The sequence below is a fragment of the Excalfactoria chinensis genome, chromosome 3 (assembly GCF_039878825.1).
Source record: "Excalfactoria chinensis isolate bCotChi1 chromosome 3, bCotChi1.hap2, whole genome shotgun sequence".
NCBI lineage: Eukaryota > Metazoa > Chordata > Aves > Galliformes > Phasianidae > Excalfactoria > Excalfactoria chinensis.
This window is the reverse complement of record NC_092827.1, coordinates 89052761-89074317: the sequence shown is the minus strand read 5'-3', so window position 1 is coordinate 89074317 and position 21557 is coordinate 89052761. Positions and strand designations below refer to the sequence as shown.

At 43.1% G+C, this 21557-nt stretch overlaps 1 protein-coding gene across 6 annotated transcripts in view; it reads left to right on the top strand.

Moving 5' to 3' along the window:
• The first annotated feature begins 6518 nt into the window (after nucleotides 1–6518).
• Nucleotides 6519–21557, top strand: part of ENAH (ENAH actin regulator) — an 85029-nt gene continuing 69990 nt past the window's right edge. For 2 of the 6 annotated variants that reach the window (XM_072332365.1, XM_072332364.1), the window contains exon 1: nucleotides 6520–6806. In XM_072332365.1, coding sequence (XP_072188466.1) covers nucleotides 6802–6806 — 5 coding nt within the window. In that variant the 5' untranslated portion in view covers nucleotides 6520–6801. Of the gene's footprint in view, nucleotides 6807–21557 lie in introns of all 6 variants that reach the window. The other 4 variants (XM_072332367.1, XM_072332366.1, XM_072332363.1 and 1 more) reach the window with 3 other exon arrangements.

Genomic DNA, 21557 nt, shown 5'->3' with positions numbered 1-21557 from the left:
GTAGCAACAACCTTAGTAGAAACGGTCAAGTGAGATGTGTTTTCTGTTTGCATGTTCAGGAGCAAAGCACAGCTGGCTGCACACTGAATGAAGAGGCTGGGTTTCTGCACCCAGGACCAGGAACATGGGAGGGAGCTTTGGATAATGCTGCAGAACAATAGTGCAGGCCTTGGAGAAGCTGAGCTATGGGAACATTGACAGGTCTTATTTAGTGACATAGAGTGGTTGGTGTTTTAGGTACAGGTAACGTCTGAAGAAGCTCAACGTGAAGCTGGCAACTATTAAGAGGGTGAAAGCACAGGGAAGGTTGCATTTACCTAAGCGTAACAGAAAGGGAGAAATGAGGAAGGTTACACCAGGAAGAACTTTCTGATAGCGAGATGTATTACAGACATTGTAAGGCTGGTTTTTAAGCAAAGTCCTTGAAATAATTTATCAGGAAATGTTCCTTTGCTAGGTTTTTCCTAACTCTATTTATGTACTTAGATGTTCTCCAGAAGCAGAGTAAAGCTTTCTTATAGTCAGTTAGAAACCCCAGCATTCTGAAAGTGTTTGACAAAGGCCGCGGCCCTATGAAAACCATTGTTTCTTGAACCTAGATTGCCCAGCAGCACTTCCCAGTGAATGATATGCTCAGGAGGCAGTGAGGAGACCATAGTACCCAAATTCTTGACTGCACCACGCCAGTCTGGCAAATAACCAGTATGAGTGGCTCAGAAAAACACTAGGAAATAGGGAACAAGATGGTTCTGTTCTGTCCGGGGCTGGAGGAAGCAGGAAAACATCCATCACTGTTTATGTGATTGTATTTATGAAACATGGGAGCTAAACTAACAGAGGAAGTGGAGGACAAACACACAGCAGACAGTGAATGTTGCTGGTACTGGCGCATAGTCCTGAGCGTGTGACTTAGGGCCAGCTGTAAGGAATTCCTTCTCATTGGAGTTAAGAAAAGAGCGTATCTTAGTTTTGAAATTGCTGCTAACTAGTTATAGTAATAATAACGGCATGCGTTAGTGTTGTAATCTCTTAAAAGCTCATTTCTTGTCTTTTTATAGAGCTGTTAATTCATTTGGCAAGCTTTTCTGTGATGTTCTTTCTAAAATACTGAAGAAGAATATCTTTGCAACTGCTGCTTTGTATATTTTGGGTCTGATGCATGATTTATCGCTTACTAAATTTGAACTCCAAATTATGGAGTTGGCTTTAGCTATTGCCAGAAAGCATAATCTGCAGTGCTGGAAAGGAGTAAAGAGGTTATCATCATCTTACTAAATTTCTACCTTTATTGGAACAATATTTTTAATGTGACTTCCTTCCAGCCCTGTAGTCAACAGATGCTAACTCACAATAGCAGAAGTGCTGTCATTTAACTATAATCGGGACATTATTTTTGTTGCAAGTTATTCCAACTTTGCCGTCAGTGGAAAGTAGCAAGCTATAGTAAAAGTGTTGTCATTCATCTATAACTGGGACAGTACTTTTATCGTAAGTTATTCCAACTTTGCAGTGAATGGAAGCTAACCAGCAATAGTAAGTGTGTTGTCAGTCATCTAAAATAGAAGGGAGGAGAGAGGAGAAAGATGGTTGAAAGACAGAACGCATTTGCAATGAAGTCAGAGTTGGATATTCCCACTGTGTCACAGCATCTACTGCAAATATGTTCCTTTTGTTTGTTTGTTTGCTCATTGGAGATAAACTACAAAGTAGCTTAAAACTGATGAAATTTGATACAGGCTTCTGACTCCTTTAGCACCTGTTTACTTAAACTGTGACAGAAGGACAGGGAATGGTGAAGCCAAAAATGCCCTGTTAAGCCAAATCCCGGGCAGCATTGGGGCCAAAAAGCAAGGTAAGCATCTGTTTGCACACCTCAGTGCTGTTTCAGCTAGAATGTAGCAGGTAACTGACAGCAGCTATCTGATATAAGTGTTTTAGAAGTAGCTTGGATGTGGAGGCTGCTGTGTAGACAAGACTTTCAGAGTAATAGTCCTTCTAGGCAAGAGGCGTCTTTGTTTTCTTCGTGCTACAAGCTCACTGTAGGCACTTAGCAATTATTATTAATAGCTAATTAATAATGGTTCAAATCCTTGGCTGTAGTTAAGGAACTTAAAACATAACTCATACGGAGTTGTAAGAAAAGATGGCTCAAAACCATCTTAACTAAACCCTGGGCCAGCTTTGTGCCTGGACTTTCCTCCAGCACAAGATAAAGCAGCAGAGTACAATTTGTTCTAAGACATTAGCAAGGGAGAGCAAAGAACATAATGAATAAATTTTATTGGTAATGCATAAGGAGAATGCAGACTGGTGGCAAATAAGACCATTAAGGGATAAAAGTATAAAATTAGATGGAAAGTAAGAGATGAGATTGGTCTGCCACAGTGGTCCTAAATCAGCACGTCACCTCACAAACCACAGAAGTCAGCAGTGGAGTGGAGGTGAATGACAGACAAGGGTCAAAACAACGATCATAATTCATCTGAATGTCAGAAAGGCATTTTTACACTTAGTACTCAACGCATTGATTTACATTTGATAGTCCCTACACAAAAAGAGGCTTCAGCCCTCACTGCAGCACAACACAAAATCTTTCAATGAGAATACTAGGGGGAAAAAAAACAAACCCTTTTTATTCGAGGAATTCTGGATTAAATATATGAATATACTGGGAACAGACCGAAAGACAGATACCATACTCCAGGCTCACATCTACAGAGGTTTGTGGTTGGATTTGATGAGGCTGTTTGTCAGTATAAGGGGCACTATAGGGAACCTTGGTGGAAAGGCACTGTGAAAAGCTTCAGCTGCTGTTTTTGTTCCTCTTCAGATGTGCTTGATGGAAGATCTATAAATTGTTTACTTGTATAACAAGGAGCAGGGTATGTTGGCAGGAAGACTGAGAGTCACATTCAGGATTCAAAAGACTGTGTCTGATAATGAAGGATTTGATTCCTTTTCCGATCATAGTCAAAACCAGACTATGATTCCATTAGGGAAAGACCTTACTGACTACTGCTGCATTTATCTGCTGAGTCATCCCAGTAATTGCAATTGTTTATTTTAGCATTCTGAAAGAATTTTAGAGGTAGTTTCCTCCCCTTCCCACAGAAGATGGCTGAGAAATACTGCAAAATGTCATAAAGAAAATAGAGCTGAAGAGTTTTAGGTTGAAAGGCTTTTCTTTAATGGTGTGCTGCACAAGACTTCAACAGCCAGCTGATGCGTGGCAGCCTGAGACTGAAAATGACTTGGGGGTAAGGGAAAGAAAGAACAGAAAGAATTATACCAGTCAATATACGTTATCTGTCCTTTAAACAGTCTGGTCCTCATCTTGTTCAATCCCATGGAGTTGGTACAGACATCAGCTCCACGTCTGGTCTAAAGCAGAACATGTATTTTAAAATTAGATTAGCACAATCAGTGATGAGAATAATATGTTAAATCATTTAATTCACTTTTGTTTTGATAATGTTAACAGGACTGTTAAGAGGAGCGCGTTGTCAGCCATTTTCTTTTAGCCCACCATTTATTTCTGGAAATCCCATCGCTACTACCAGAGAAGGCATTAGCTTTCTCTCTGAAAGTGCCTTGTTTTTGCAATTCTCTCACTTCTATCATGCAGTGAATTGCATTTTCTTTCTATATTGGTTCTACAGAAAATAATTCCAACAAACAAAGCAAAAAAAATTCCAACGTCTTCAAAACCCAAACTCTACAGACACATTAAGTACAATGAACAATAACCTTCAAAAAACCCTAAACCACCAAGAAAACCACTTCCTCCCACTCCAGAAACCTCTCTGATGTGCATTCTGCATTATGCTATTCTCAGAGCATTGAAATATGCCAAAGTGATCTTGTGTAATCTCTACTGCCTTAGGATACTGGCTGTCGTGAAACATGAAGATCTGAAGATCTGGGCTGAGTTTTTGTCTTAAATACAGAATTTCCGGAGAAACAAAGGCTGCAAAATGGAAGGCTGTTTCAGAGACGATGGGGAAACCTCATAGTGAGACGATGGATTATTCTGCTCTTTGAAGCTTTTGGATTCCCCCAGTGTCTCCAGAACATTAGTCACGCATCCTCCTCATCCTGTATTGAGGGTGATCCATGCTGACGATATGAGACCAGCCTCAGCTGGGTTTGCTCAGGAGAAGCCTGCCAAACCTCTTGCATCTGGCTGATGCTAAGCAGAAACACATTCTCTTCTGGTTAATGCCTGGTTGAGCCATCTCTCTAGCATTCAGAAAGCCTCCACTGAGCTGCTGGGAGCAGAGGCACACCATACTGCCCGACCTGAGCAGGCACATCTGAATTCCAGTCTTCAGTTGCAGCTGAGCAGCAGAAAATGCAAAAGGGAAGGATACAAAGTGGCTTGTGGGTATTCTGATCTGCTTGGATCCCAGTGATGGAAGGTACAAACAGCACTCTGACACAAATCGTAAGAGCCATTACATGCTTCTGCCTCTTGAGCCATCAGTGGCCCTACATTATTAGTAATGACACCACCAGCTACCGAGGCTTTCTACCACATCCTTTTTGTCACTGCAATTAGGGAGAGAGGCGGGAGGTGCTGTCAAGGCCATGAACACCTACGTTCTGCACTGGAGGATCCCACCAGTGAGAAAGATGATTGGTAGGACTGCACAAATTGACTCGGACGCATCTAACGATCGCAGCTAGGGAACACGCAGGCCAGTTACAAGAGATTACAGATTCCTCAGTGCATAACTCAGAACTACAAGGACGTACACGGTGCTAACTCATTCTTCTGCTAAACTGCTCTAATTTCTTGACAATAACATTGCTAAATGGGCCTGGAAACAAAAAGACGTTTAACATTTATAATTGATTTCTGCCCTCTATGATCTTTGGTTCCCTTCCTTCTCATATAACCGCTAATACGAGCTTTTGCAGATTGAATATTCTGTCACAGCTTAATTCAATGGTAGCACGCAGCATGACTTTGCACTCGGTGACACGGGTGATACCGGCACGCAGAATGTTTCTTCTGGCATTTTTACAAATTCTGTTGTATTACACCGCATGTCTTGAGAAATCAAGCTATGACCATATCTGATTTGGCCAAGAACACCAAGCAGTATAACACAAATAATGCTAATAGGTTTTTGTTGGGTTTTTCTTTTCCTTTTTTTTCAGCGTGTAACAGCTTCTGTCTCTTTTCATTCCCTCCCAGGCAGACTTGTTGCTGAGGCACTTTCAGTGCTTTTTATACACCTGTCACAGCCAAAGTTCCTTTAGATGTGACTAATGTGACCGAACAGTCACATCAGAACAGCTGCATTACCATCCTGATATTTTCTAGTGTAGGGCAATTGGGATCTCGGAAAAGACTCCTTTTTGTCCCAACAGCTCTGCCATTGTTTCTACTGATCTCCTACTGCAGCCAGCTGGATATAGATCTGGCATATATCTATATAGATGCTTAGATATATCAGTTGGATATAGATCTTCACATTTATATTTGGCTGCTTCGAGTTATCTTTCACCGTCAGAATGGCTTACTTTTGAAACCTTTTATTTGGAGGACGTTCTGGTGATACAGTAACCACAGACCTTAGAAAATCCCTGACTTGTCAAGATTCTTAAGATCCACAGTCAGTCCCGAGCGCTTAATGGAAACAATTAAGAGAAATGCATTTAGCAGGATTCATTTGAGTCCCCTATTTCAGACACACATTGTTGTCAAAAGTACCCACTCGATTTTTAAGTGTATGATGCTGCTTTTCTTCTGATTACTCATCTGCGTTTTGTGATTCACCTCTACAGATACATTTTCATTGACATCATCCCTATGCCAGTAAAAACATGTTAATTTCCTTCACAAAATTGGTATTCATCAGTTTGAATTTCAGAGCCTGTCCTTTTTTTCTGAAGTAGTATTTCTAACTACTGACTTTTCTTTCTCATATCCTATATGTTTTTAATAACTAAACCCTAGAAAACAATGGCAGTTGTGAAGGAAAGAGAAAATCGGTGATGCAAAAGCACTAAGAGCATCGTCCAGTCACCACTTGAACTCCAGCAGCTCGGGGTGGTGCCTGCTGCTCTCTGGGGAAGAACCGTCCCCTAAACCCCAGCTCCACGCCGTCCCCTCGGGCCCTGTCGCTGTCACACAGAGCAGAGCTCAGCGCTGCCCTGTGAGGAGCTGCAGCCGCCGTCAGGCCTCCCCTCAGCTCCTCAGCTCCGCGCTGAGCAAACCCAGCGGCCTCACACACGTTGCCTTCAGACCCTTCCCCATCTTTGTTGCCCCCTTTCGGGTGCCCTATAACACAATGATGTCTGTTTTATGTCGTGGCATGTCACAACAGAACGGCCCCCCTCCAGCTTCACCTGGCCGCGCTCTCCGCGCCCCCCGGCGATAGGCGGCGCACAGCCGCGGGTGCCGCAGCCCCTCACGGGGTGGGCGTGCCCGCCCTCGCCCCGCCCTCCCGCGGCCCCGCCGGTGTCTCCGGCCTCCCCTGCGCTCCCGCCCTCCTCCCCTCCTCCCCCCGCCCTTCCCGCGCGTTGGTTCGCTCCTCTCCGCCCCTTTCCCCCACCTCTCCGTCCCCTCCCACCCCCGGCGCCCCGCGGTGGTCTGGCCCGGCCCGGCGGCGGAGGGAGCGGCGGAGACGGGCGGGTGGGAGGCGCCGGCTGCCGGAGCTCTCGCTGTCCGTTGAGGCGCCGGCCCCCGCGGAGCGGCGGCGAGCGGAGCGGAGCGGCGAGAGCGCGGCGGGGCGGGGGAGAGCGCGGAGCTGAGCGAGGCGGCGGGAGCGGCTCTCGGCGCCGGGCGGCACCATGAGGTGAGGGGCCGGGGCCGGGTGGGGGGGCGGCGGGGCCCCCTCCGTAGCGGCCGGCGCGGTGCCGGGGCGGGGGGCTGAGGCGGGGGGGGATGGCGGCGGGCCGAGGGGAGCCCCGCGGGGGAGGGGCCCATTGTTAGCGGCGGCCGCGGCGGCGGCGGGGGGGAGGGGCGGCCCCGGCCCCCGCGGCGGCGAAGTTGAGGGGCCTGGGGGTGGCGGTGGGGCCGGGGCAGGGCGGGGAGCGGCCGCGGAGCCCTTACCCGCGGCGGAGGTGTGCCCGCACGGCCCCGGCGGGGCGGCCCAGCCCAGCGCCTTTCTTTCTCCGTGCCTTTTTTTTCGTTCTCTTTTTTTTCTCCCCCCCCCCCCCCCCCTTCTTTCTTTGCCCCTTCCCGGCGCGTGTTGCATTGCAGCAGCTGGGCTGCTCCCTGTGAGATCGATACGGAGCGGGCGGCGAGGAGGGGGAATCCCCCCTCGGGGGATCCGCGATGTAAACAGCGCCGGGCGGGGGCTGCCCGCTCCCACACGGGACCCGGCTCCGTGCGCCCCATTCATTTGTCCCCGCGGCGCTCCCGCCCCGTTCCTCCTCCCGTTTCCGTCGTCCTCTCGTCGGATCCGGGCGGCACCGGTGAGGGAGCAGCCGGCGTGCAGCGCAGGCCCCGGCCCCAGCTGCCCTGCAGCCCCCAGGGGCTTCCACCCGCTTTGTGTTGCTGAGGCCGGGGGCCCCTCCGAGTGCGGAGAGGTCCGCAGGGTGACAACGGGTTGATCCCTCTGCTGCGGCTGTGTCCGTTCATGCAAAATCCTAATTGCGGATCTGAACTTCAACGTTTTTGGCTTTTTTCTTTCCTTTTCCCCGTCTGCCTTCTATGCCAGGGGTAGCACTGCAGCTGGAAGCGGTGGGACGCGGTTTGTCCCTGCTGTTCTGTTGGAAAATGCATTTCCGTATTTCCCTCTAACTCTCTTTGTTAGCCGTAAGCATTTTCATGCTCCTTTTGCCCTCGTTTCGCGTTGTGCTGATTTATTGTCACCCATCTGCATCACTCTGCAAAAGTGGGGTGCCCTGCAAGTACGAAGTTACCACTTGAGCTCACAGCTCACACCCGGACCCTTCAAACAGGGGGTGTTCTGGACTTCCTTGGGCAGTAATAAGCACGGACTTCCACCGTAAACCTTCGGAGAGGACCATGTATAAATCCAGTTTCTATGCTGGCAAAGTGTGATCAGCTCGGAGCAAGGGAAGCTGTCCCAGCACCTTGCTGCTGCTGAAGCTTCTGCCTCAGGGACCTCTGCCAGCTGAGAGGCAGTGCAGATATTTCTCTTAACCGGAGTAACCGGGAAGTGCCTAAGTTGAACCTACCCTTAGGTTGCTTATTCAGATGTATGAGTAGTTGACTTCAAGCTTCTAGTTAATGTCCTCTAATGATCCTGTGCTTTGAACCATTCTACCTGCTCCTGAGTGCAGAAGGTGAAGCTGGTGGGAGGGATACAGTGTTGGGGAATGGAATGGGCACGCTGAGCTGTCATTGGGTATTTGGGAAAAATCTGACTTTAAAGGCTTGATTGCAGGGCTTCTATTAAAAAAAAAGAAAAAAAGCAAGCTGTAGCAATTAAACTGCACAAGTTAAGAAAATGATGTGGTTAAAGCAGCATTTTCTCTCTATAGAGGCACTATTAAATTGTCTTGGTTTTGTTTAATTGCTCCAACTCCAGTACAATAGCAGGCTTTCACTGTGCGCTCTCCCTTTGGACTTGTTTAGACTAGGATTGACGCTGTATTTCTGAGACATGTTCAAACCAATATCTGCACACCCTGCTGTGCTTGGGCAATGTGTTTTAATGGGTGTTTGCTGGTCAAGGTAAGTCCTGATGGGGAGGAGCGAGAGAGTGAATAGGAAAAGCATCCAGTGCTTCAGATGTAGTTTCTATTTTTGTAGGTATTGCTGAAAATAGATTTTTACATGATGTTGATGGTTTCCTGAAATGCATAAACTGCATTCCGCTATTGCTGTTCTGTAGGTAAGTATGCAGTTGGTGCTCCAGTTAACATCAAAATAAATAAATGCCAGAAGTAATCCTGTGGGAAGCTGCAGCCCTCCCCCACCCCATAACTTTCATTTCTGTTATGTTCTTTGGCCTTTTACATGTGTGAGGGCCTAATCTTCAGTCATCTCAAGCCTGAAATAATTATGATGATTTCACGTGCAGATCTCACATTTTATCTGGGCTGCTCAGGTGACCAGTTACCAAAGAGCAAACTAGTTTTCCTTGTGTTAAATCAAACTAAATATAGTTGTGGAGAGCATTTTCATAGCATAAAGTGACCAACAACTCAGTAGGACGCAAACATCCATCAGCGCAAGTTGACCAGAGGAATTCCTGTGGTAGTCTGTTCTGTATCTGAATTAAAGTTCAATGCTCTTTGGGCAGTACCTGTTGAGGCTTTTGGTTGCTGACAAACTTTTAATGTTAGTATTCCAGTTAAGAGATGAAGAACTCGATATGAAGTTACTTGCTTTGGGACACGACTAGCAGCTTCCCCCCTAGCTTTGAGTAAACAGTTGATTTTCATTAACGCTTGTTCCTCGTAATGTATTATAGTTAGCTGAGTACTGCCCTGAATATAGTTTCCTGAGTGCACTTACAATAGGTGTCCAGAGATAGGTATGTTTGGTGGGGTTTGAGTTTTGATCCAGCTGGGTTGTGGTGGGGGAAAAAGTAGTTAAAATGTAAATAACAGCAGAATTTTGTGCCCTGGTTCTAAGAATAGTATAACTTCCCATCATATTTATACAAGAAGCTCATCTGTAAACAAGATGACATTGAAAGATGTGTGGAAATCTGTATTATGGAAGCTGATGAACAAAATGGTGTAGAATTGGGATTCTGCAGCGGAGGTTCACTGAATGCTTTTAAAGATGCTCTCTTGTTGTTTGGCATCTTGCTCATTTTGTACGCTAACTCCAATAAAAATAAATGAGCTTTCCAAGATGCTGACTTTTTTTTTTAATCAAACTGTACAGCTTTCTCTTGGGGTTTCCACATCCATTGCTTTGTGTGGGAAAGAATTGTTTTTCATTAGTGTGCTAGTCAGAAAGCAGACTGCTTAATCTGGTTTCATTACTCAAGTTTCGGGAAGTGGGAAAGAAACAGCATTTTTTGTTTAGAATTTTAAATCCGAGTGTTTCCAGAGCTCAGTATATTCATTTGTGTTTACGATGGGCTATTATGCGTATTGTATGTGTGAATGTTCGCTCTATATTTAGATAGGGCAAGCAGCTCAATTACTGCAGATCTTTTTTTCTTTCTAGAAAATCATGTCATATCCTCAGTTGTGTTTTCAAAATACAAAGTTAAATTTGTGAGCTTTCATATTGAAATTTCTCCTCGCATCGAGTAGCTTTTCTGCTCAAGTATGTTGCTCTAGGATATAATTAATGTTATTTAAAAGTCAGCCTATTTAGTGCCTGGGTTAGTAAGCCTTCATTATGCTTTAAGTGTTGTGCTAAGATGTCTGATACCATTCTCAGTATCATCCTTTATATATGAGTGAGAGCGCGTGGCAGAAGTAACAAAACATGTACCTCCATTAGAGCTGGGAATCCTTCAAGAATCCCGTGTACATTTCATGGGCTTTCTAGAAAAACAAGTATATGAGAGCACACTATTGGTGGTGACAGTAGTGTGTCGTTCCTACTACTACTGCAACTGCTGTTACTTAAGGTAAAATACCAGCGTGGAAGAAGCCATCAATTTGAATGTTACACATCACAATGTGGGGTCATACTTTGGAATGTTGCCTTTATTGTAGCTTTGGTGCTTGCACAAGCAGTGTACTTGAAGTAGAAAGCTGAATTTGCTTCAGAAATTCCTGACAAAATGTTGGAAGTGGAAGCAGGCAGTTAATTTAGGTTGGGTGCACAGAACTGCAACCAGTACAGGTCCTAAAATCGCTTGTGTGTCAAGATCCAAATTGAAGGTGTGGGCAGTTTGTTTCAGGTGGATACAAGAATTCAGGTTTCTTTCCTTGTTCTTAAGTAAACTACCAGATGGAGTGAGTCATCTGTCTGGTAGAAGTGCAGACAGTAGCTAGCACTTTATTGGTGACAATAGAAAGTCATTTTTGGACTGGTTGTTTCTGCCCACCTGATTATGGGTTCTGACAGTTGTTTTGCCCTCAAGGTCTATGGATCGAGTTCAGTGAATTAGTTTGATAGTAAAAGTGTAAGTCTTTAAAAGATTACTGTGTGAATGGAGGATGCATGAATCAGAATGCAGGGTTTTTTTTTTTCCCCTCAAAAAAGCTATTTATGACCATCTTACCAATTATGTTGTCAGCGTGTGAAAATTAGGAATGGTCTTGGCAGTATGTAGGACTCAGGAATGCTCTCTAGAAGGGAATAGACACAAGTCTTGTCTTGACTCTCACTCAGGGCTTCCTCTTGGCTCTTAGCAGAGGCCAGGTCGCTTGGTGTCCTACTTCAGGCTGGTGTTGTGTGGAAGCCTTTCTTCTGCTCTCCCGTACAATGAATTATTACTGTTTCAGAACCTGCTTCAGTGAATGCCTTCCTAACACGCTTATGCCCAAAGTGACGTATCTGCCCTGTGTTAGGCATAGGATTGGAAGTACTTAGTAATGAGGAGTGCTTCTTGCCATGCCAGAGCAATTCATGCAGAACTATTGTAGAAGCAGGTTATTGAATTGCTGGATAGAGTCATTTGCTTTCATTATTAGAGAGCAAATGTATTTTCTGAGACTGATATTATTCTCTTCTTTACTGTGACCTTTCTTCAGGAATTGCTCTTGACAGTTCGTGCCTGCTTCCACTCAGCGGGGTAGAAATACATGTGCCAGCTCCCTGAGCAGCCAGACAAGTTTAGGTTCTAAGAGTGCTTTAGTGCTTAGAGAATGCAAAAGATATGATCTTTTTATGTTGGATTGAAGGAAAAAAAAAAAAAAGTATATATTTTTTTCATGGTAGCTAAAAGTAAACATAGAGGAGATTTCTTACGAGTCTTGTTGAGTAGTCTCAGTATATTTAAGTAACTTTTGCTGATGCCTGCCTCCACTTAAGCACTCTCCCTTCCCTTTCCCTGCCAGTCCTTGTGAATTGTACAGCACTGTTGTGTTCTTGTGCTGCTGGCATCTGCCCTGGGACTAACACGGGGGCACAGCCGCTTTTCTGTCTGGCACTGCTGAGATCTGGTGCTGTGTCTCCAGTGTCCCTCCTTGCCTTCGTTTCCCGTGTGCTCTCACAAACCTGGAGAATAACCAAGTTTGTGTATAGCTCTATTTTTGTTCAGTAGAATACAGAATCTTTTTTTTTCCCCTCTTAGAAATGACTGCAACACTATTTTTGCTCTCACTTTTTCTAACTTAAAGAATAAAAATGTCTATCTCAGTAATGGACTCACTTTTGCCTTGTTTTAAAATGCTTTATGCCAATGCATGCTTTAGATGAAAATGCTCGGTTTTATTTCAGCTAGTTCTAATTAATCATCCTGATAATTGCTAACCTCCCGTGACCTCCGCCCAGCGTCAGTTGTTGCAGGTATTCCTATCCTATAGCTGTTTATCAGTGGATGAAGACAGAGTTCCTCAAGAGAAGTGAAAATCCTACATGTTGCCTTCTGACAGCATCATGCATGCACTGCTCTGAATCTCACGTGGACATTAGATTGCTTGTCGGTTTGCTTTGGATGGGGTTTTCCTGTGGAACTGCTAGTTTTAAGTATGTCTTGGGAATCAGTGCGTAAGTCAGCGCAAGGAGATGAAGTAAGGTCCCATTACCCTCCATCTAATCTATAGACAGGGTTAACTTTATGGAGACAAAATAACCCAACAACAAACCAACTGCACGTTCAATATTCAGGCCAAAAAAATCTGCTCTTAGTGTCATGTATTGAGCATCCCGCAGGCTAAGCTCACTTACTGTTGCAGTCCAGTCCCAAACTAGGATGCTTCTCTGTGGAGTTTGTGGGTTGGTGCTGTGGCTTTTGTTTTCTTGCTTTGTTCATGTTTTTGTTTTTCAAATGATGGTGAAGGTGCTGATACCCGGTGGAGTATGGGGGAGGGAAGTGGAAACTGATTGCCCTCTGGAGCGTGATACAAAAACGTTATTTTGTTGGACTGATGTGCTGCCAGAAATAACTTTCAGCTCCCTGTTTGCAGCACAGACAATATTGGAGGGATTTTGTTTCAAATGTTCTGTTATTCTTCTGTTGTTCATGAACAGGAACCTCTTTTCGTTTTCTGGAACCAGATTGCAAAGTGATCTGTTCCTATTGCAAATTATATAAAGAAGGTGAGCTTTGCTGGCTCTGTGCTCTCAGCATACTAACCACCTACTTCAAAAAGAAGAAAGTAGTAGTTTAAGAACTGGATTCAATAGAATAATGTAGTTACAAGAGTAATCATTATTGCTGAAGCCTTTGTTATACCTTAATTACAGTTTTATAGCGGCTAAAAAAGTATTTTATTTCTGAAAATCAGGTTCTGATTTCTTTAGACCATGTGCTGCTGTCCTCCCTCACTTTATTGCAGGTTACTGTGCGCAGACAACAGGTTTGTAACTGAAACGCTTTGAAGGTCGTGTAGTTACAGGAGTGTTTTATCTTGGTCTCATCAGGCTTGAGCTACTGGTAAATGTTTTAGTATTTCAGTTCTGTAGACCAGTGTGTTTACACGCTGGTTCAATCTACTAGTGTTGTGTATATGTGGAGACTTCCATTTAAGTTTCAAGGTTCTTACTGTATAGCATCAAAAATGCAAGTACTACACGGGAAGGTGATTAAGATTGTTGTATTTTGTGCATTTCCAACCAAACTTTCAATACTGCTTATTAATGTTATTTTTTTGTTTGTTTTTTGTTTTACTGGCATTGGTTTTTAGGTTACGTTCACATTTCTGAGTGATTCTTTGCAAATCTGACTTAGTTATATGCTTGGAGTCAGTTGGGGCCTTTCACCTGGTGGTGTTGCTTCTCTAAATTGCTTGCTCTTGACCGAATGTTTTGAAAGAACAAGCCATTTTAAGGTGCCACGCTTCCAACTCTAGACCAGAAAGGATTTCTGCTCCAGCTGCTGGTGACGTTTGTGTCAGTGATGCTTATGATGGAGTAGTATACACTGTTACTTGTTCTGAAAGCTTTTCTTCGTGGTCTATTTTCTTATTTTACAAAAGCCGTTCTCCCTTTTGCTTTCTCTTAAAAAGCTGAGTCTTTTATAAACAGTGCATAGTGACGTGTGCATCTTTCTCTTCTATATAAATACTCAGTTGAAGGTAGTGGAGCAGTTTTTTGTTTTTTCTTTTAAACTCCTTGAATTTGAACTTAAGTGAACTTTGCTGGAAGACTTGCTGTTAAATACATTTGCAAAGCACGTTTTCTTTTTAGAAAACCGCAGTTAGCTACTGTAGATTAAGTGAAAATGAACTTTACAGTTTCAAAATGAACACTGTTATCCATTGTCTGAAATAAACGGTCTGGCTGAACTTACAGAACAGTGAAAGGTAGTCCAGATGAACCTCGTTGTGGCAGAGATGATAAAGTAGTGAATGACAGCACTGATAGGAAAGTACTGCTGACCCCTGCAGCTTTTGCCTGTGTATGCCCAATCCAGTAAACTTACTTAGATTGGGACATGAAGAGTTGGGTCATGGTTGTCTGCTTCTCTAGTGAAAATACTGATTTGGCATTGGCAATTAAGTTTAGAGGTTTTCTTTTCTCTCACAATATTCCTGCTTTCATAGAAAATATGAGACAATAGTTGGAATTTGAGAAACTATTATCGTATCACAATCTGTAGCCTTGTCGAGGGACCTCTGAGGATGTGAAAGGCCTGTCTAGTTCACTGCTCTTCTGGCTGGTGGAAGGCCAGAGGAGTACATTAAGAGGTTAACCTTGGAAAGATAGCTGGGAATCTATGTCTAAGCGGGAGTAGAAGGAAGAAGAGATGAATGACTAGAGCACGTGTATGTTTATTGCTAATAAAATAAAGCAGAAGTTGTATCAGGCACTTTACCTCTTCTTCAGTGTTACATATTTTGGAGCATATTTGAGAATGAGGCCTTGAGATGCCTTAAGTGGCTTGGTTAGATTTGCGGTCATGGATTTTAGATGAAAACTTTGGCATTTTGATTTAGGAAGAAGAAAAGGAAGAAATAGTACATAAAAGGTATATTGCATTTTGCAGTGGTATGTTGTGAGGGATTGTGTCAGTGCCACTGTTCCTTCTTCATTCCGCTTTCCACAGTACAGCATGGTGAATCTTAGTAGCCTTTAGGTTAGTGACCAACTCAGTTAACTGCTTTGTATGTGCATTGCTCCCAGACCCGTTGCTGCTGGACCTACCGTCTGACCTTAGACCTATGCTATAAGTTGAGGGAGCTTCTACTTTTGTGTTCTGGGATTTCACTGTGTATTTTGCCAGTGTCTTAGACTAGTCCTTATATAGAGTTGGAAGAAAAGCATGTCTTGGACTTCTTGGTTTGGTGTACTCTAAAGGCAGCTTTGAAAATGCTGGATACTCCTGTATGTTTTGTACTTGCTTTACATTTCTTAAGTGATAGACGGTGCTGCTGCTGCCACTGTTTCCAGCAATAGATCATCCACAAATGGATGGCACTAAGATAAACACAAAGGTTGTTCTGCAGGTTGAGTGCTGTTGCTGTAGCTGTGTCGCTCTGAGTGTATAAACAAGACAAAAGGTTTTATAAGGAGAGGCAGTATCTTTTATTAGGTTGTCTGCCGCTTTGATGGGCAGTGGGACACACATTCAGGTGCTCTGTTCTTGGGTAAGTTGCTCAGTTCTTTGGAGACAGCATGAAGAGATCTTGTATTGTAGGGGTTGTTGCAGGAACATTGCAAGTACAAGTAGATACCATTGTGGTCTTTTTTTTTATGGGTAGCTCATAATTCTGATGTAAAACCTCATAGCAGTATTTAGTGGAGTTCTTAGCTAAAAAACATGAAAAGCAAGTAAATGTCTGTAGTATCCTATTGAAATTATCATTTGCTTTTCCAATTTCTCTGCAAACAATGTCTGCATAAAGGAAGTAGAGATGGTAATCCAGGGGTGGCCACCAGTATGACTGCATATATATATATATATATATATAAACCTGTAAGTTGCAGGTAAAAAGGAGTGAATTGTGTTGCAAGGATTGGATCTTAAGACTTACCTGATGGTTAATAATTATTATTTTTGCCCTGTATTGTATGGGATGTCCTTAGCTGTTATGAACTGGGGAGGGTGTATAAGATTGTTTGTTAATGGTATGTTTTATGCTATCTGGGCCTGGAGGCCTTATTTTTCTTGAACTTCTAGGTAAATTGCACTTACTTTGTAGTAGAAGACAGTGCCGTTAAGTGTAACTTCTAGGAATCCCTCCAGTTTGGATGATTTATTTATACCCTGTCAGCATCCCTATGTTTGAACTCTTGCATTTCTACCCTCAGTGTTGAGCTGAGCTCCACATATGTCTGCAGTTTGGTTTGTAACTCAGGGGAGCGCCATGGCCTTTCCTGGGAACGGTCAAGGTTTTTTAAAGAAAACAAAACCTACCACCAGCACCAAAAATACCAGAGGAAATTGTTTTTCCCTAGCTTAATATTCCTTATGAGGTTACTGTTTCCCAACCAGATCGGTGATCACAATTTTCCCGCTTTTAGGGGAGGGGGAGAAGAGATTTTATGCAATTCATATCATCTTACCCAAAACTTCAAGGAGGAGCACAATTTAGAGATGTTTGCACACGGTTTTGCTTCAGAATTCATAGCAGACCTTAAGAAGACCTTAGTCCAAGCTCATTTTCATCTTTCTGAAAACCAATCCCGCAACAAACAAAAACCCCACGGGCAAAATGAAGCAAAGCTATTTGGAAATAAAGCTGTAGGCTTTTCTTCTAGAACTTGAGAGCTTTTATTTCTGTATATAGTAGGGCAAAAATCTGACATAAAGTGCTGAAAGTGTTCCATGCTGGAGAACAAAGGTCTTATGCAACTAAAGAGCTTTTGCATGGACATGACTATGGAATTAAAATAGTGCTTTGCCTCACACGCTGTATTTTCTCTCAGCAGCACCGTATATTGCAAGCATTTGAATACACAGAGATGCTTTGATGTAAAAGAGTCCTGGTACTGAGCCTCATCTCCTTGGTTAGGTTGGTGGCGAGGGCCGTGTTTATGCTGTGGATATTCTGTTTCTCAGAATGACTGGGGTTAATTGTAGCTTGGCAAGTAAAAAAAAAAAAAGAAGTTCCATATTGTTTTTCTGCAGTGGATTCCTGTTGCTATGCAACAAACAGAATGTCACTTAGTGCAGGATATATTAAATTTGTATTCCCTGCACATATCTCCGAACGCTCATTTTTGTACTTTAACAGGAGGGTACGTTTCTGACTTCCTGTAGGACTGTAGTATGAAGCATATATTTGAGCTTCTATTCTGGTGCTTGCTGTAACTGTGGATACGTCAGCGTGCTTGCATAGCCTGCCTTTGTTTTTAGATGCATGGGGCACCTGTGCAACGCAGTCAGACAAAAAGGGTGATGGTTATGTTCCCGGGGGTGGGATGATATTGCCAAGCAACATGCTAAGACTTCAAAAGGGAGAAATTTCTGCTGTGGAAAAACCTCAGGCTATGAATTCTAAAAGCCTTTAAACGTGATACAGAGAAAGTTAATGCAGGTAGCACTACATGACTCTTCATTAAAAATGAACTGTTGTTTTTTTTTTTCCTTAGAATTATCTTTGATATTTAAAAATGTTGACACCTCCCTTCACTGCCACAGCCATATTCCCCCCCTCCCTGTTCCATCTGCAGCACTGAGGCCAACCAGTTCCAGCATCTGGCCTCTTTGCATTCACTCTAGATGGATTCTGGAGTAAATGTTTAAGACGTGCTTGGCAAAATTATGTTCTGTGACCGAAAGCAGTAATTAAGTAATGGGTAAATGACAACAACTGGTTAGACGCTGTTTCATAATGAAGTTAGACTTTCGTAGAGGAAAAGAAGCTAAAATAATATTTGAGAACTGGAAGGATGTTAATTTTACCTGCCCTTCGAAATTCTGGGAATTTTGTTGTAGATCTTGAAAGTCAGCTTATAAAATATGAACCTGAAATTAAGTTAGATATTAAAATAAGCAGGTCAAATAGTGTCCTTTCTGCTCTTAGAATTGAAATAAACCGTTACCTAACATCTCTTTAAACTGTCAGTCCGAAGCAGGTTTGTCAGTGCAGTTTTTATATTACAGACTTGCGTATCTGGCTTCTTGGTAAGTGCAAGAGTCAAAATGAAGTTAGGAAAGATCAGAAATACATTGCAGTGCTGTTCTGCCTCATTTTTCCAAGGAGGTGCCTCTAATGGAGCAAGTGGCCCCTAATAATACCATTTACTTCCTTGTGGACCACTGCTTAATTCAGGGCTTGGTGCTTGAGCATTGCGGTTGTGCTCCCAGGCCAAACCATTTCTTAGTGTGCATAAAAGAGAACACGATGCAACCTAAAACACTCTCGTGTCAATCTATATTTGGTGAGGCTAAACTGGAGCTCTTTCATAGAGAACTGATATAACAACACGAGGGGAGGTGCTTCATTTTCTTTCTTTTTTACTTTTATTGGCCCTGTTTAGGAAGATGAACCCTTGTTTCTATTCCGTATCTATCTGATACAAGTTGGAGTGCTACCTGTGGTTTTTAACATCGTAACGGCTTTTTTTAGTGGTGTTTGGCATGAGAAACTGTAGGAACTTGAGAAAACTGCTTCTTCTTCCTGAGGATGCAGTGTGTGTTATTGTGTGGGGGAAGTAGTTCAGTTGTGATCTACTTGATCTGTAACTTTAATTAAACTACCTCATCTTAACGTGTAGGATGGAGAAGGTCTCCAGTACACGCAGGAGATTGGGAAATGTGAGTTGCAAGGTAAGTTATTTAGGTAACTCTTAGAGGAACTCCAGTTGGGAAATGGATCTACTAAAGCTACTCTGGATGTACAATAGACAGTGCTTGAAGTTCAATGGATTCATGTTTTGAAACATTTGTTTTAATCTTGAGGTGTCTGAAGCACCTCTCTAGTATGTGACCTTAAATTTAACCATAATGTTGTTGGGATAATCTTTTAGCTGCTATCATCATGTAGCCCACCCCTCTCCTTTTTTCTCTCTTCAGTCTGGTGAAAGCTGTGATTTTTGCTGATCCAAGGACTAAAGAAAAATTGCACAGGAATTTTCCAGGGGTAACTTTGGGAAAAGGACACAAACAATTGAGATTAAAAATTAACAACTAGGAACAAATGTTCAAAATCAGTTGTTTTGTTTTTCCTTTTGTTCCCTCCAATGCTTTTTTTCCCTTGTTTTCTTCATTGAGAGGTTTGTAGTACCATGCCTCATTGTGTAATGGAGTAGCAATCCAGAAGGAACACAAAGATGCATCTGTAAAGCAACTCAGCCATTTGTTTGTGTATTAACGGTTGCCAGATGAAAACATAGTATGTGTGGTGCATGCTATTTTGGTATTTTCCTGCAGCTCAGGTGCTGTGCTGCTCTAAGTAGGGCTCTTACAAAACAGTCAGCTTTTCTGTCTTCTCTCCGATAAGTGAAATTACATTGAGACAGGTTGGTAGACTTGATACAAGTAGCCTGAAGTTCTGTTCAGCTGTTGAAAATAAGGTGGGTTCTTTGCATGTCTGTGGTCTGTCATGTTAGCCTACTGGCTCTTGTTCACTAGTACTAGCATGCATATACAAAACTGTGTAAAAACAGTGCTGAAGCACATGAATGTTCCCCCCACAGCTTCCACTCCCCCCAGCTGGGACTGGTTTCTGGCTTGCAGAAAGAAAGGCTGTGGTTTGAAGGCTGCTTTTTTGCCTTCTTTTTTTTTTAAGGTTGTCTTACGTTGCAGAGGTTGGAAAGTCTGTAATGAAAGGAGACTGCTGGAAGAGAGGATGATTTCATGGTCTCTGCTCAGTGTTTTCTGGAAGAACCGACTGCTGCTTCTGCATTAAAGAAATTCTGTCCTTTGGTGTTGGATGAGTTGTTCAGAGTTGTCAGGATGCTCATTAGTTCTGTCCTGACTTCTTTACTTATTGACTAACTTGAGGCTGTGGGGCTTAATCTTTCAAAACGTTAAATAATTTAGCACATCCCCTAGTCCTTCAAAGCACAGAAAAAGTGATATAGCAGAGAAAGCATTATACAGCCATTGAAGGGAAAGAGACCAAGAGCATCCTCAATTGATTAGAATCAGAAGATTGGTGCAGTTACCATCCTTTGGCTCTTCAGTGCTGGAAACAACTTTCTCTCCCAACCTTTGCGAGCATTTTTAAAATAGCGGGGTTCAAGTTAGAACTGTGCAAATGCAATATTTGATGATGTTGTGTGTAAACCACAAATAAATGTTGAATTTGGTATTCAGAATGAGGTTTGGCTAATGTGGAAAAAGTCACTATGCATTAAAACGGTGAAGAGAAGAACCATAGCTGTTCACTCACTCGTCAGTCCGTTTCTCCTTAGTGAGAGGTAGTCTGTGAAAAGAGGTGGGAAGGGCGAGAGGAGTAAGTATGTAACTAAGACTGTATGTGATTTTACAGCTGTAAATCGCTCTTTCCTCTTACATATACACAGCCTGAATTTCAGCAGTTCTTGTTTCTTGTACTTTTTAAACTTTGGAAGCGACTTTTCAAAATACTGTATTAGTATGACTTCTCGGGCTCTTGAAAAATAGGACTGATAAGCCAAATAGAGCATGCAGGTTGCCAGGAGGTTTGGAATTGCTTGATATAAACCCCTGCATGCTACCTGAAATCAGCATAACTCTCAGTGGTCCTTGTTTAGTTTGCAGACGATGCACTTGTAGGAAGCTGAAAATTGTGATTGCAGCAGTGTATGCGTAGCAGAGAGGAGTACTGAAACACAAGGAATTTGTGTTCTGCTCATGCTGTGTATAATTGGAGCTTGAAGCAAACTGAAACACATCAGTGTTTACTTGTCAGTGTTTCTGGGAGGGCTGGGAAGAACCTTGGCACTCATTCCCAGTGCTTGTGTGGGTCAGGCCATGTGGGTTTATCTGGTGATGCTCTGAATTTGTCTATCTTGATCTCTCCTTTTGCCATGTAACTGAAAGGCAGATGTAGTGTTCATGTGTCTTATATAATGGAACAGTCCACTCTGACTCCTAGATAATTAGAGATGCAACTGCTCTATAATTAATGATGGAGTGGGTCGCTTTGCATGTGTTTTGGCTATCTGACAGGTGCAAACATGGTTATTAAGGGAGGGAGGTGTTGTGGTGCTCTCAGTGCAAGAAGGAATGGGTTTTCAAAATAACACTGGCCTTATTTTGGGAGACTGGGGAAAAGTGATGCTGGGGGCAGTCTGGGCAGACAGTCTGCAAGAAGAATCAGTCTGGCATGTAGACTGTAGTCTGAGCACCTTAGTTAAATACGTGGTATCACCTTTATCAGGAGTTTTTTCTCTTACTGTGTGGCTTAAATCACTTTCTGAATTAAGCTTTCTATACTTGCTAGCTGTAGACATAGACAACAGCTTATTCTCTTTTAAGCTACCTCTAGTGTACGCTTTCCCCTAAGTCCTTTCCAAGATTAAGATAGCTGGTCTCATTTACCTTTCCCTGCAGGCTGCTTTTCCCCAAGACCTCCTGCCACTTTTTCTACTCTCCTCTAGCTGTGCATGTCCTCCAGAGCCTAGTCTCATTGCCACCCGGTCTGTCCTATTGCTATCTTACATCTGTACCCTGGGGTAT